The sequence below is a fragment of the Lissotriton vulgaris genome, chromosome 3_1 (assembly GCF_964263255.1).
Source record: "Lissotriton vulgaris chromosome 3_1, aLisVul1.2, whole genome shotgun sequence".
NCBI classification, from domain to species: Eukaryota; Metazoa; Chordata; class Amphibia; order Caudata; family Salamandridae; genus Lissotriton; species Lissotriton vulgaris.
In genome coordinates this window covers 446,850,248-446,866,169 of record NC_141689.1, presented here as the reverse complement: position 1 = coordinate 446,866,169, position 15,922 = coordinate 446,850,248, and the positions used below count along the sequence as shown (strand labels likewise).

Sequence of the window (15,922 nt, the reverse complement as noted above, 5' to 3'; positions counted from 1 at the left end):
AAGATCGAGAGGGCAACTAGACAAATTAGAAACAGACATAAAACAACTAGAAACCAAACTCATAAAGGACTCCTCAAACTCTGAGATCCTAATAGAACTTACAGGAAAGAAATACAAATTCAACAGGATCCATGGTGAAAGGGGAGGTCTGTGGATAAGGAAGTAAAAACAAATTAACCTCTGCGAAGCTAACAAGGCAGGAAAAACACTAGCGTCATACCTCAAACGCAAACAAAGACAACACTGCATCTCCACAATCACGAATCAGAACAATAAATCACACACCCGCCACAAAGAAATCCTACACACGTTCATGGAATTCTACAGAGACCTCTACACAAGAGATGACAGCATTGACATGGTGGGCAGTTCAGCCTACCTAGACAGACTAAACCTACCCAAGATAACGGAAGAGTAAGCCAAAACACTAGGTCAAGACATAAAAGTGACTGAGATCGCCTTAGCTATAAAATCACTTAAAGACAACAAAGCTCCAGGCCCAGACGGATACATAGCACCCTTCTACAAAACATTCCAAGAACATCTTCCAGCTCTAACCAAAACTTTCAACCACTGCGCCAAGGAAGGGACAGTAACAGAAACCACGTCACAAGCCAACATAATCGTCATACCCAAAGAAGGGAAAGACCCACAATAGCCCAAAACCTACAGGCATATCACTAATAAACCTAGATTGCAAGTTATATGCCAAAGTACTAGCCACAAGACTAAACAAACTACTACCCCAACTGATTGGAAACACAGAGGTAGGCTACATGAAAACATGTCCCACGACAATACTAGACTCCTATGCCAAGTCCTGGAACACTCTTCAAAATCGCTCGACCCTGCTGTAGCGATCACGCTTGACGCAGAAAAAGCGTTTGACAGAGTATCCGGACACTTCCTGCAGAAGTGCATGCAGGCATATAACCTAGGAGAAAGCTACACAAATAAAGTCATGGCATTGTACAAAAACTCCAAAGCACAGATAACTATTAATGGGGGCTCCTCGACCCAATTCAGCCTTGAGAGAGAGGGACAAGACGAGGCTGCCCGCTATCCCCGCTACTGTTCCTACTAGCATTCGAACCGCTGATTAGAGACATTCCGGCTAACAACGACATAACCGGCGTAACGATCAACAATACCACAGCCAATCTGGCTGCTTACGTGGATGATCTACTCATAATAACAAGTAAACCCAGACCAATCAATACCGGCACTCATGCAAACAATTGAAACATACAACATACGCCAGCCATGCAGGCTACAAACTCAATATGGACAAATCAGAATGCATGCCTCTCAACATACACACAACTAGGGAAGTAATGGGGTCCTCTGGCCTGGCATGGCAACCTGAGGCTGTCAAATACCTGGGCATCCAATTTAAAAGAAACATAAGAAGTACTCTAGAACGGAATGCAAAAATAACGCTGGGAAAGATAAAGGACCTGCTAGACACTTGGTCACCCAGGTTCATCACATGGTGGGGCAGGATAGACACTGCAAAAAAGATGGTAACTCCCATAGTCCACTATCTGGCAGACATGCTACCCCTGGCTCTTTCAGAAGACTTCCACGGGAAGATAGACCAAATGCTTAACAAATTCATATGGAGGGATAAAAAAGCCAGAATAGGCCTCCAAAAGCTGAGACTAGGGACGAAAATGGGCAGGCTCCACGTAGCGGATCTGAACACATTTCAACTAGCCTTCATAGCCAGACAGGGGATACACTGGTTGCTCCCGAAACAATACACGCTGACATGTATCTCCATAGAGAAAGCCATTCTGAACACAGACCCACTGACGCTACTCACCTCCAACAAACAAGTACTCAATAACAACCCGATCCTCAGAATCACAAGGTACGTGCTACACAAGGTAGATCGAATACTAGAAGTCAGCATCAGGAGCTCGCAATGGGAAACACTCTGGTCAAACCCCAAGATTAAATATAGAGGAAAACCACTCGACATAGCATCATGGAAGAAGCTAGGAATCCTGTCACCAGCTCACCTGGAAGCTGAAGGTGAACCACACACTTAACAGTTTGAAAACAAGACATGACCTCCCTGACCTAGAATTATACAACTTCCTAGCAATCAAAACAGCCTTAAAGTCAAAACTACACAGACACCATCAATCTTTCAGTTTATGGAAACCATAACTAACACAGGGCACCAAGTCTCGCTCCTATACAAACTCCTCTGGCCGGTCTCTACCAAACTTAATGCTAAAACACAGACTACTGAGAAAACCAAATAGGATCCAAACTCACAGAACAGGAATTACAAACCCTCTGGGCGTCCCCTTTGAAAAATATGATATCCCAGTGCTGGGCACAGACTAAATTCTGAATACCTCACCAAACACACTGAACACCGGCCTGCCTCGCCTCGATAGGCCTAAGGGATAACGATACCTGCTGGAACTGCGGCAAAGAAAGGGGGGACCTAGAACACAATCTTCCACTGCAATAAGGTAAACAATTTCTGGAAGAAGATGTTTTTGATTTCACAAACAGAACTTTAGGTTGCAGCTTAAAACAAACATTCGCTACAACTGTAGCACACATTACACCAGACATCACCACTCCAGAGGAAAGATACCTCCTTGACTTTCCCCTCATGTCAGCAGTCAAAACAGTACTAACCAAATGGAAAGACACCTCCAAAGTCACTTTCAAGGGGTGGTTGAACTGGGGGACCTTCCTGAGAGGAGCCGATAGCAACGCACTCAGACACATCCCCTGGAGGCACCCCAACAGCGAGATGTGGTCAAAACTAGACAAATTCTTTAACAACAACAAACCTCCATAGACCAATCCAGCTCAACTCAACCACAAAGACTGATCCGGGAATTCTGTCACAAAAAACAACCGCCACACTCTTATGTTTTATGTACCAACAAATAAAGCGTCAACTGCAACAGACTATGTGTTATATGTTTTGTTATATGAGGGCCAATCTATCTGGGGCGTACAAAGAAAGACTGATATATGAACCAATGCAGCCCCACTCAACCACCTACGATATGTTATTCGTATGTATCTTATTGTATGTAATTTGTAAATACCAATAAAAACATTTATAAAAAAAAACGTGCATCTGGTCTTTTACATGAGGGAGGTGGAAAATACCCAGACAATGTATCTAGAAGGATTTGAAGGTAAGAGGATGGACTAAAGGGAATAAGCTTTTGATTCGGAAAGGTACGCAGGGAACAAGGTAATGCAAGGCGTCCCAAGTAGACAAGCAAATACATCGAATAAAAAATGTGTACAAGAAGACCTAGCAATTAGAGGAAAACTTAAGGATCGGGGAAGCCATACAGTACATACCAGTAGCCCAAGTCCCTAAGTGCTGTACGACCCTCAGGCTGTTTTCACTAACATTTCACGTTACCAGAGCTGCTCACGGTCATGACTAGCTAATGTTTTTCATTTGCCTTCTGTCACTGTTATGTATGCATTTGTAATGACAAAATAAAACACATGTACAAAACTCTCCTATAAAAACAAGCATTGGCAAAGCAAATCGGTTCAGAAAGTGAAACCTATTGGGGTTGCTAATCCAGGAGTTAATACCCAATGTGGAAATGCATGCATCTGCGGCGGTCATTCCTAGATCGGTTTGTTCAAATAATGCCATGGTGGATGCTCGTGGAGGCCATCTTTGAATGGGTTAGTTGAAATACTACAAACTTGTTTCATGGAGACTGCCCATATGCACTTGCAGGTGGGCCCCTGCTGATAGTGTGGCAGACAAAATGGGGTGGGGCGGATTTAAATTAAGTTGGAGCAGGACAGGGATGTGAGGGACAAGCAGGGAGGGGCAGGGAGCAAGAAAGGAGCTGATAGAGTGAACATTTAAAGAACAAGAGGGACGGGAAGTTGAAGCAGAGGCAAGCTGGGGAGGTGTGGAAAACATAAGAATATGTTGGGGGGGCAGGCAGATGAAATCAAAACGCAGGGGGAAGCTACACATGAGACAGCAAGAAAACATACGCTCAGGGAGAGAGCCTAAAAGAAACAAGCATTTACAATACAATGGGTCTCACATTAGGAAAGTTTGAGCTATTGGTATTGTAAATGACATTTTTTATTTATGTGTTGGTTTTGAAAATAGCGAAATTAATAGCTTTGTCATTTACAATGCCAATAGTTTTAACTTTCGCAAATGTGACACTTATAGCATTTGTAATGCAATATGTGTTGTATTTAGGCGACTTAGATGTAGTGATATTACAAGTAACAATAGCTTTTAATTTTTTTATAATTAGTACTTAAATAAAAAAGTTCTTGTAATTTATAATAGCAATAGCTTAAACTTTTGAAAATAAATTTTGTGAAGATTATGTTCAGTGTATTTTATTGTGACGAAAATCCAAGAACAGAAGTGAAATATGAACATCTTTTTGTGACATTTGTAATAAATCTTGGAACACTGAGAGAACATATTTGAACCAGTTGTTGAATGGTGGCGCGGAGTGATGCTGTGGCGTTCAGTGATGCTGTGGTAGCACATAGTGATGTTGTGGTGCCCCTGAGTGATGCTGTGGTGATGCGATAGAGGGAGGCCGATAGACAGACGTGAGGGAGGGAGGGAGGCCGATAGACAGAGTGAGGCCGATAGACAGACGTGAGGGAGGGAGGGAGGCCGATAGACAGAGTGAGGCCGATAGACAGAGTGAGGCCGATAGACAGAGTGAGGCCGATAGACAGAGTGAGGCCGATAGACAGAGTGAGGCCGATAGACAGAGTGAGGCCGATAGACAGAGTGAGGCCGATAGACAGAGTGAGGCCGATAGACAGAGTGAGGCCGATAGACAGAGTGAGGCCGATAGACAGAGTGAGGCCGATAGACAGAGTGAGGCCGATAGAGAAAAGTACATGCAATTCAAGCCAATATAATGGTCAAAAACACATTTGATGGCTAGAAAGCACCTACAGAGACTGTTGATGTGGAGAATACCTCAAAGTGATGGCATCGCATCACCCGGGCTACCTTACGACACATATTTATCAGTATTCACCCCCATTTTAAGCAGCAGCAGTAGACCTGCATAGTGAAAGAAAGGTGCCTGAGCACCTGCAGAAGACTTCTGCCTGATCAAAGACCACAAAGAGGTACAGGGATGTGGGAAAAGCACCAGTGGTTAGGTGAGTTACTGAGTGCAAATAGAAGCTATAGGAGTTGCAGAAATCCACAGGAATTATTGAGGGTAGTCTCGAGAACTGGGTCTGCAGAAAAGATTTTGTTAAGCTTAGGTATGTCAATGGAATTTGTATAGTGTATTTTCTACTGTTGTCAGCCTCACCTCTCTATTGGCATTTCAGTGACTTTCCAACTAGTCTTGGGGTTCCCGTCAAATGCTGGGCTCATTCAGCTTGCGGTGGTGTTTGCATTGCGATCTGCTCTTGATTAGTTCACTATTTTTTATTCATTGAGGCGTTGGTGTGTGATCTTTGTGTTTCAGGATTAGTGCTCAGGGCTTTGCTAGTTGATTGTGTATGTTCTAGATTGTCAGACAAGCCTACTGCCTGGTGGAGAGGAGATCTGAGTGTGGATATTCTTGGTGGTAGTGCTATTGGCTACTACCAAAGCCAACAATCTGTCACGTGTACCTATTGATGTGCGCTAGCTACAGAAGCCAACGTCACAATTATGCATACGCGGAGACCCTCAGAAGGGTACAGAAATAGCAGTCTCTGTGACATGCAAGTGTATATCGTTCAAAAGCACAGCATGTGGGATGAGATAGACATAATACAAGTCAGGGGTACAGTTTAAGTAATATGGCATCCAATGGATCTTTCCGAAAGCCTGGGTGCGTTAGTATAGTCATAGATAAATTAAGGATATGAAAGAGCAGTAGAATAGCAGTTTATAAATCCTGCACGTTTACAGGCATCACCACAGGAAATGCAGACATGTTAATGCAGCACAGATATTTGTAAACAAGTAGGGTTTGCTGCAAGATGTTTTGAAAAAACATTGAGTAGAATCTGTTGCCAACCAGTAAAGTCCATCCACTGCGAAAGGCAGCAAACAAATTTCTAGCATTTGTCCTGGTCTTCTATGCAGAACATAAAACAGAAATGCCTCCAAGGTTTTAAACCGGTACTGCACAGTGAATTAGGGCAACATCAGACAAGATGGCTGCTTAGCCTGTTCAATCCTCAGCAGTTTGCCCGAAAAATGGTTCCTATAGAATAGTTTGACTCCCTGTGAAAGCTTAAACTTCAATCACAGCACCTCAGTGTCATTGAATCTATATTTTCACTACATAAAATGGACATTTTGTGCTGGAGGACACAGAATACCCATCTCCTACCAGTAGAGAGCAGAGAATGGTCATCCTAATGTATCACACTACTCCAAAATGTAGGGTCCTGGTTCAAAGTCAGTTTCACATTAAATAGTCTGGTGGATTTTACCCTGGTCTGATTAACGGAGCAAAACTGAAGAATGCATTCTTGCAACTAGCAGGAGCGGCTGCAACGGGACGTTAAATGACCCTGTGAGAGTCCTACCTGCTAGAACAAGATAAGGTTTCTGGGGAGTGAAAGATGTAGGCAGAAATCCGACATGGGGTATTATCAAACTTTTAGAAACCTCGAGCAACAAATACGGTTATGAGATAAGTCTTATTTACGAAACACCAAACAAAAATCTGCGTTTATATTAAATTTCAGTCAAGCTCGATAACTGCATCATTTCCTCGGAGTAGCTCACATCCTACAATGTGCAGTTTAATGCCCCTTCTCCTGCCCTCGGTATTTACTGTTACAAACATAACATTTCACACAGAGCGAGAATAAGCAACGGACTTACTCTGCATGTGAGACGCTGTGTCCTGTGCTACAGCATGCAAGGTAATCCAAACTAGCTGCTGTGACCCACTGTCCTAGCGTTAAAGTGCCCTAGCAGCTGCGTCCAGTTAGGATTATATATGATGTAAATATATTGTGGGATTGTCAGCTTCCCCAAACCATAAAACTTACTTTAATGACACCACGTGTTTTAGGACAGCCACTCAGCACTCTTGCTTAGGGCAATTCACATAAATAACCTTCCCAACTTTTTAACTGCTAAATTTGACATAGAAGCCTAGAGTATTTGACTTTATGGTCTCAGTTAAACTTAAGCCTCTTCTTTAAAGTGCTGGAGCTGTTAGAAAAAATACCAAGGAGATGGCCTTTTTTCTCAGTTTATTTAAATTTTCTTTCGACTTTGATTTTACAGGGCATCCTTGTCAGAGGTGAAGGTAAATCTTCTTTCTTTGCGGGTATGTAGTCAAATTGAAGGGTGGGTAATGTGTTAATGGATACAGATGCAAAAGGGAAAGACCCTGCGCACACTTTGGGAATTACAAGCAACAGGAATTGAAGAGAGGGCGGATTTCTGATCTACTTTCTTGCTAAGGTAGTTTTCGATTGAGGCCGGTTTGCGATCAACTAAAGGAATAATATCAGAATGACGCATGGCTTGCTTGCTGTGATAAAGGGCGAGAGCGATTTGGAAGAGGAGAGCAGCCAGTGTCGTTGGCATTATATAATAGAGACGTCTTTTTCCATCTAATGCCCGTCTCCATCTAATTATCAAAAGTTTAGCTGGGCATACAGAGTTGAACTAGTCGTGCATACAGAGGGACATGGCGCTATGACAAGCCTTTTTTTGTACTATGCCATATGACTTCAAAAATTAGACCTCTGTCTTCAGTGAGCATTTATTTAAACAGAGATGCATTTGTTTCAGTTTACTTAGATAAAACGGAGAGGAGTACACAATATCGCGTTATGGACTAATAGGAATGAGGAAATGACGTTTCAGGTAATTCACGTTCTTTAAAGTATTACTAATTATCAAGTCTTGTGCTAAAGACAGATGGGGGAAATTATTAGCCATTTAGGAACTAAAAGAAGCTAGTTACTAAAATACTGTCATCTATTGCACAGATACGTGAGAAGGACGCAGGAAAGTGACCGTAAGGGATTATTACAGTGTAGATGAAATATGTTAGATGGCAAATGGTGAGCACTTTCGCGGTCGCTTTGATGTTCTCCGTGGCCGCGAAAATCACTGAGAACATCAAAGCGGCAGCAAAAGTGATCAGCAGGCGGACAAATGGTACGCGTGCCCGGCGCACATGCACTGTACCCGATCCGCCTGCAGCCTTTGGGAGCATTTTTAAAAGCCCCTTACTTAATATCTTGCCAAAGTGTCACTTACGCGATAGCTTAGACAAGACCTAAAAAAGTAGCTTTTGATACAAGTGGCATGTGCACATGTGATAAATTAAAGCAGAGCAAATACTGAAGTCTAGACTACAGATATGCAGAAACACAGCAATCACAGTAGTCCAATGTTGCATTTGTTCTCTGTTTAATGCCGATCAGATGCCCAGCCTAAATGGTCTACCTGAAAAAAGTAGCTCCCTGAATGCAAGCAAGGCCAGCAGCGGAAGGAAGTGGACATGAAACAGTCAGTAACCTGGGACCCAAGTGCTGGAGCGGACAAACCAGAATAGAAGAGGACTGAAGCAACAAGCAACAAAGCAATCCAATCATGAACCAACTAAGGGCTCACAAAGTCCACTATGTACATTGGTAATAGTTCTGGTTAACTAAACCGGTCCATAGGAGAGATCCATAAACTGAAATGTACAATCTACTCAAGATCTAGCACAGATGACCAGGAGAATACATGATTAGAGCATCCCAGAACCCCCAATACTGTGCACAAATACATGGAATTTACCTGAAAACACTTCAGTGGTGCAGCATAATTCTGAAATGTAAACCTCAACCTTAAAATAATGCTAAAAACAAAGCATTCAACAATTTTTGCTGAAACTGATAAAACTAGATACACCGCATTCCTGCATGCAGCGGTCATTATGGCGAAACTCATATTTGTATTTCACATCAGAAAATGTCTATGTTTGCTAAACTGGAGTCAATTTTCCTTTTTAGTGATTGGTCCAGGGTTTTGTCATCCTCAATGGCGTGGAGGCCAGTCCAGACCACGCATGAGGCATTAGACGAATGCATTTTAGTGTTGTGACCTGCATCACCGCACTGAAATGCAAAGTCACGCATAAGCGGCATAGCCTGCCTCGGCTGTCATGAAAACGCAGCCCTGCTAAATAATAATGTGTAACTGAAACAAAAAAGCTAGAGTGGCAGCTGCGCTCTTGAAGGCACACAGTTCCCACCATGCTTGGGGGTTGGCTTTACTGAGCTGCAGTACTACAAAGTAGCTATAGGCTATTTTCGGCATAACGGCACAGCAATACCTCCATGCAACTGACGTCAGGATAGACTGGGCCCAACGGCTATCGCAACATCAGTGCAATGGGTGGCTCAGGCTGGAGCTACTCATAATGTTCTGGAGGCTGCTGTAAAATTTTGCAATCAGTGATGATTCGCCGTTACTGGACCCAACTCCACGGACCGCGGCAGCCCAGATCACACCACTTCGCTGCTCTGCTGAGCAGAGTCTGAATGCCCAAGTGGCGGGCCGTTTGCCCCAGGAGTCAGGTATTACGTCCACTAGGCGGCCCGTTAAACCGAAAGTCAGACTGCTAATCAAAATGTGCTTAGTGTAATTCAGACTTCTAATTCTATGCGACTCACACTGTAGTTTTCACAAGACAATGTAAACTGCGCCCCAGCACACTCTCAGGCTGACGCCCTGCCATTTGTGTCCCAGGCTAAGGCAGACCCCTCAATACCCTATGCTGATACAGTGGCTGTCCTAGAGTTGCGTGTGTCACTTGTTGCCAACTGGACTGGACCGCTTGGCTTTGGGGTAATGTTTACAGGCGGCCACAACTCGGCACTTCTGGCCACCACGGCCCTAGATTACACTGCATATTTGTGGGGCTGGTGATGACACCACCTCTACCCTCCTGGTAAATCGGGACACCTTTGATAGCGGCACCACAGGAATGGGACTAATACCGGCCCCTCCCCTTTGCAGGTTGAGAGCAGCGTGTTGATTTTCCCCGTACCACTGAGCATACAAGACTTCCCAATACTTGTACTCGATGGTGCCACGAGTCCCAGTTGGCTGCAAGGGCAGAAAGTGACTAAGCTAAGCAGGGAAATCTGGACCCTCTACTTGGGCAGGCTAAGCATTAATACTACTGCACTCATAGCGGGGCCCGCTGTCAAAGTGGTAGAACAATTGACCATCATAAGAAAATATCACTCAGTCGTTGAAATTATATTGAAATTATGAAAATGTCACACATAGCAATCTGAAACCTTGGCAGCTCTGGGAGGCAGTCCCAAATATTGCACTTATAATAGGCTTCCAGCAGCTGGTTTCCAAATCTGCAGTTTACTATACACTTTGGAAATGCAGTTTTACTGAAGTTTGCTGAATGTTTTACAGTAACGCATTTATAACAAAGACCAATAAGGTGAACCTCCTTAATGAGCATTTTAGGTCCTCTTTCAGAACCTAAGATAATCGTGAAACAATCTATCTAATCGGCATCTCAATTAAATTCTGAGACAAATCAAGCGCAATCTTAACCCTTCTGTGCCAGAAAAATACGATCCACCGTTAACCGGCAAAACGGCTCAGTGAGTTCGCTTGTGACCGAAATGTGCGGTAGTCTGCAGGGTATGCGTTTGTATCGTAGTACGATGAAAACAGCCTCTCAGTTCATGATGAGAAAGAGTGATATTGCCTAAATTGGGTAATAGTAAAAACTGTCCCTTTCTTAAAACGGAGATGTAGTATAAATAATCTTGTTGTGGAAGACCTGGATTTCATGTCAGTATTAAACTTAACATCTCGTGGGCTTCAAGTATTCCATAATCAATAAGCAATGCCTCAGCATTTCATCAACTCCGGCATGAAATATTTAAATTTGGTAGGAAGCTACAAATTGCATAATAACTGCAACAAAACTACAGTAGTAATTTAAGTTCAAGGACCTTTGACTTACTAGAGATAATTCAGTGCGTTAATGCACCTGCTACTGAAGTAGCAGTGAAGCATACTGAAGAGGCTTGAATCACAGATGCATAAAGTGACTAACCCCAATTTGGGTAATATGTTCAATACAGAACTATGACGGCATATTATCATGATAGCAAGAGTTTAAATAAAAGTTAATTTTTTCCGAACTACACGTCGACCTGAAATTTGGAAAGTTAGTAAAAAAAAAAAATAGTAAAAAAAGAAACAAACAAAAACACATTTTTAATTTAAGAGCGTGTTCATTTGTATAAGTTTGTGACAGTTTTTAGAGGGCAAACAATGGAGTTATACTTTAGTGGTCAACATTTTACAAATCTAGCTGGCCCCACATTTGACGCTTACCTGATGGATTAACTATCATACACAAGTTTGTTTAATTTCTAAGTTTCTTCTAAAAGAGCACGACAAAAAAAGTACTTCCTTTCCGTAACTGTTTTCTGCTGAATACTCTAACAGCAGATTTCTCGCCTTGAATATATCCCATGCAGCAAGACTGGATCAGGAAAACATCAAAGCACTACTCCAGAGCACCGAGAGACAGTATTGTGTGGTTCCACCCTAATATTGTTCCACTCCGGAATGGACCATCAGAGCTGCATACAAGTACCATCCAGGTGAGCGGACACCAACTGCTTTCTCGGATGCAGAATCCACTAGACTGGAATGACCAGTGTGCAGATGTATAGTTTGGGATCTTTCCAGATAGAAAAAGCCTAGTACACAGATTGGGGAGGTTCAGTGAGAAATCTGCAGTTTGATTACCCACCACATAGATCATTACAGAAGGTAAGTAAAACTGGCTCTTCTGATGGATACTTCCAATCAGATTCCTCACCTTGTGAATAGATGAAACAGCAGTATCTCCCAGGTGGAGGGTATGAACTGGCTCAATCTAAAAAGTCCTGTAAGACCGAGCAGGCAAAATGCGGATCTGTCAAACTTCCCTGACATGCACTCTGTGTTCCAATGCAGTAGTAGTAACAGCAGCTTTGACCCTGGTGGAATAAGCCAACAAGCCTTTTGGTTTGCTTCTGATCGTCCACTCAATGTTCTTTGGTGTCATTGATATAAAAGGTTACTGCTCTCTTAGAGTCCAAATTATGGAGTTTCTCTTCTACCTTAGGAGGACGAGGCGGTGAGCCAGAAAAGCAAGGTCAACTGACGGCAATAAAGACCTGCCGAATGCCAGGCCGACCTAAACCTAGTTCTGCCCAAGTGACCCAAAGGTATCCAGAAAGGCCTCGTTAAACAGGGGTCTGTAGGAGCCTGATCTGGTTGAAGTACCTCAGTTAACACATTAGTCTTTACTTCTAACAGTGAAAAACTTCAACTCTAGAATTTCCGCCATTCATCACTTAACTGGGACAGGGCCACTTTCCTCCGTAGCTGGTCAGAGGGTGGGTAGGAGGGGAGGTAGGCACGGGGGATTTGAACACAGTTAATATCTAGAGAAATATCCAGGCCGCCAGCACCCTGAAATCCCTCACACAGTTATCTTCATCATTCTGGGAAACGTAGTCGTCCCCCTCGTTGTCATTGTCAGAGTCTGTACAAAAATATAGTGTAAAGAAGCACGCTGACACCCTTGCACCCTCTCTGGAATCTGAGAGTGGTGGGAAGTGGCTTATAACTGCTTCAATGACTCTCTTGGACGTACCTGAAGTCTTCAGCTGTAAATATCCGGTGTGAGACTCCTCGCAGCATTCAGTCTTTGGTGTGGAGATTTAAAGTTTGACCTCATTGTTCAGTATGACCTTCGGATTCATCTGGGCTCTGGAGTTGTGTTCCAACCCCAGTACAATAAACAGACTTTGTGAGAGTTTGCCACAGATATCCGTTTTGCCTCAGTCCCTACACAGTTTAAATGCGGTCATCTGGGGTGAAAGTTCCTCACACACTGGTTGTTGAAAGAGCAAGGAGAAGCACCGAATCCGTATCTGGAGGCACAGAAAGAGAAGATCTAATGTCTGCACGCATAGGTGGAGCTTAAATGCGCCTCACTAGTCACTTCTGGAGTGGAATGATGTTAGCAAGAAGCCACATGATGCCACCTACTGGTGCGCAGGAGCACTGCTTTAAAGTTTTCCATATCCAGTCTGACACCTGGGGAATCAATCTGTGGTTAGACGTATCCATCAGAAAACAAGTTTTTGTTGATTCCCATTTAAACTAGACTAAGCACACACACCCCAAGCCACACACTGACACGGTCTTAACTTCTAACACTTATGTGAGTGACTTGCAGGTGAATGTTATTGACAAGTACTACTTGCTTGGCAGTTCGTCATGTACTCCTCACATAATGAGGAGTCACATAACTTTTCACTGCTAGTGCTCAATGGAACACATTTTTTCAAGGAGTATACAAAAACAGGTAATGATATTTTTGTATTGAAAGTCTCAATTTCCTTTGTGAATACAATTCCGGGTGCCAAGAAATGGAAATCACATTTTCAACCTTCCAACATTTTCAACCTTCCAACATGCCCCTCTAAGGATCTCAGCTTGCAAAGCTATTAAAAAGGAAAGAAAAAGGGCTAGACTTGGCAGTCACTTAACAGCTGTGATGTTTACGGGCAAACTTTGGCCATGAAAGATGGAGATATTAGAGCCACGAAAGATGTTTAGGAAGGAGCAAATTATTATGTCATTTTTTATTTTAGGAGTTTTATATAGCGCTGACCTGACCCGAGGGTATTGGAGCGCTTTACAACAGTGTTCCAGAAGAGTTACTTAATAGATCAGTGTTAAACAAAAAGTTAGGAAGTACAAGGGTGCTGCGGATTCTTGAGGTAGTAGTAGACTCATGAGGTAGTCTTGTTGAATGCTTTATTGAGGAAGTTCAAGACTCCCGAGGAGACCTCTATTTTGGCTGAGGTGTAACAGTGGTGCAACAACTACTGACAAAAGCAAATATAGATAAACCTCATAAGTCTAAAATTACAGAATATTGCACCATAACCCCTAATGAAGGTTAGCTCAGTAAAACTCGGTGAAGCACCACTGATTCAGCAACACCGGAGAAGGCGTCCTAATTGGCCATCAACTGGCAGTAGATCAATCCCAGGTCCCAAGCCTTCAAAATGTTGAAAAACCAATGCTTTAGAAACTTTAACGTACTTCATTAGAGAAAAGCAAGCATTGCACAAACCTAGCTCACCTATCGCCTTTACTATGGGCTTTCTTTAAATTTACATCCTTTATTTTTACAATTTGTTTGTTTTTTCTACATTTACCAGGGGGGGGAGGGGGGGGGGGGAGGCGGCGGGTGGGGGATAGTTCTTGCTGCAAAAAGGCAGAAGCAGTAGGGAAGGCACAAGACCAACAGAGACTGGTTTATCACAAGCGGTAGCAGACCCTTTCTGCATAAACTAGCCTGGCTCCTTCAGTGATCTCCAACACATTGCTACTTAAGGAGGCTAAGTTGACGCACCATGTAATACCAGAGGTGCCTGTTCTTCTACCTCGAAGAGAAAGGGCTGGATGCTGGAGCTGCTAGCAGGGTTTACTGGTGCCCCTTATGTTCAGAGGCATGTCCAGATACAAACTGGGTGATGGGACCTCAATGGCTTTTATGGGCACTCACACGAAGGACCCACTAAAATGTGCATGGCTTTTGAATGATTCATCTGCCTGTGTGGCCTCCAAGTGCACCTCGCCCCATTCCTTGAGATAACAATGCTACTTCTACAGCCCCTTCACAAAAAATTGTTCTGCTTTCTTGTATCTAGCACATTCTGGAATGACAGATCGCTTGCACGAACCTGATACAAATCAATGCAAGATTACTACGTTTGTGGCCGCCACCCATGTTTTGGAAATCACTAAACGCTCCCCATTTAAGAACCGTCTACAAGATTGCCCCATTGTGTCCATAATCAGAAGCCCTGATGAAAGCCCGCGAAGAATTTAAACGTGGCTAGAAACGAGTCGACATTCTTAAATTGATGGAATTGATTAAAACCTTTTCATAGTGTTTTACAAATAGGCATTTATCTGCTGTGTTGTTTTTTTGATGAATTACATTGAGCAACATCTTTTTTGAATCCAAAATGAATTCGGCTACTCACGTATAAATTAAAGATAGTGCGTTGTATTGTATGTTGCAATTTTGAAGCAATTGTTGTGTATATATATATATATATATATATATATATATATATATATATATATATATATATATAGAGGTCTATTTTGTTTCATTGGTTTTGTCCAAAGTCATTTATACATGTTTGAATTTGATGTGTCGTTGTGGTGTAAATTATATGTCCTTCTGGGAATAGAAGAGACTTCCTATTCAGAATAAATATTCAAACTGAAAAATAAGAGGTTGAATAAAATAACCTAACCACAAAAAGAATATAGTGTGGTTTCTGAAAAACAAAAAGTGAGTATCCAGGTATTTTTGCTAGCAGCAAAAAAATGAATTAATTAAAAACACTATCTTCTCATTAAAACCAACATTTATTTTGCACATATCGACCCTCATTTACAAAATGCCCTGAAAGAACACATCACAAATGGAATTGTTATCTGCATTCCAACAAGAGGAAATATATCACACTGGATACAACTTTGGAATTCGCTAAGATCCTAATGGAAATTCGGAAACAAAACAAAAAGCATTCCACAAATTCTATTTTAGAGTAGCCTACCTTTGGCTGCTGTTAGCATGGTTGATGCCAACTCACACTGCTGAGACTCAATATGACTTAAAGTGAACCAACGAGGATACCGGTTTGGAACCACCGATGCAATATTATGCGGTCTGGACATATCTACTATTGAGGCTGTAGTTTCCAAAACAAGTAACCTGATGAAAAAAAAGAAAATTCAGAATATTGCACTCTTGAGAAGTATCTAGTAAGAGGAAGTTCATGTAAAAAAAAGCAAAAAAAACTTTAAAAAAATTTT

The 15,922-nt window shown here is 42.5% G+C and overlaps 1 protein-coding gene across 1 annotated transcript in view; it reads right to left on the bottom strand.

Annotated features, from left to right (window-relative positions):
• The window catches only part of LOC147726613 (zinc finger SWIM domain-containing protein 6-like), a 304,204-nt gene that overhangs the window by 25,560 nt on the left and 262,722 nt on the right, over nucleotides 1–15,922 (bottom strand). Inside the window, exon 13 of the mRNA XM_086963481.1 lies at nucleotides 15,664–15,821. Within this exon, the coding sequence (XP_086819607.1) occupies nucleotides 15,664–15,821 (158 nt within the window). The remainder of the gene's footprint in view (nucleotides 1–15,663; nucleotides 15,822–15,922) is intronic.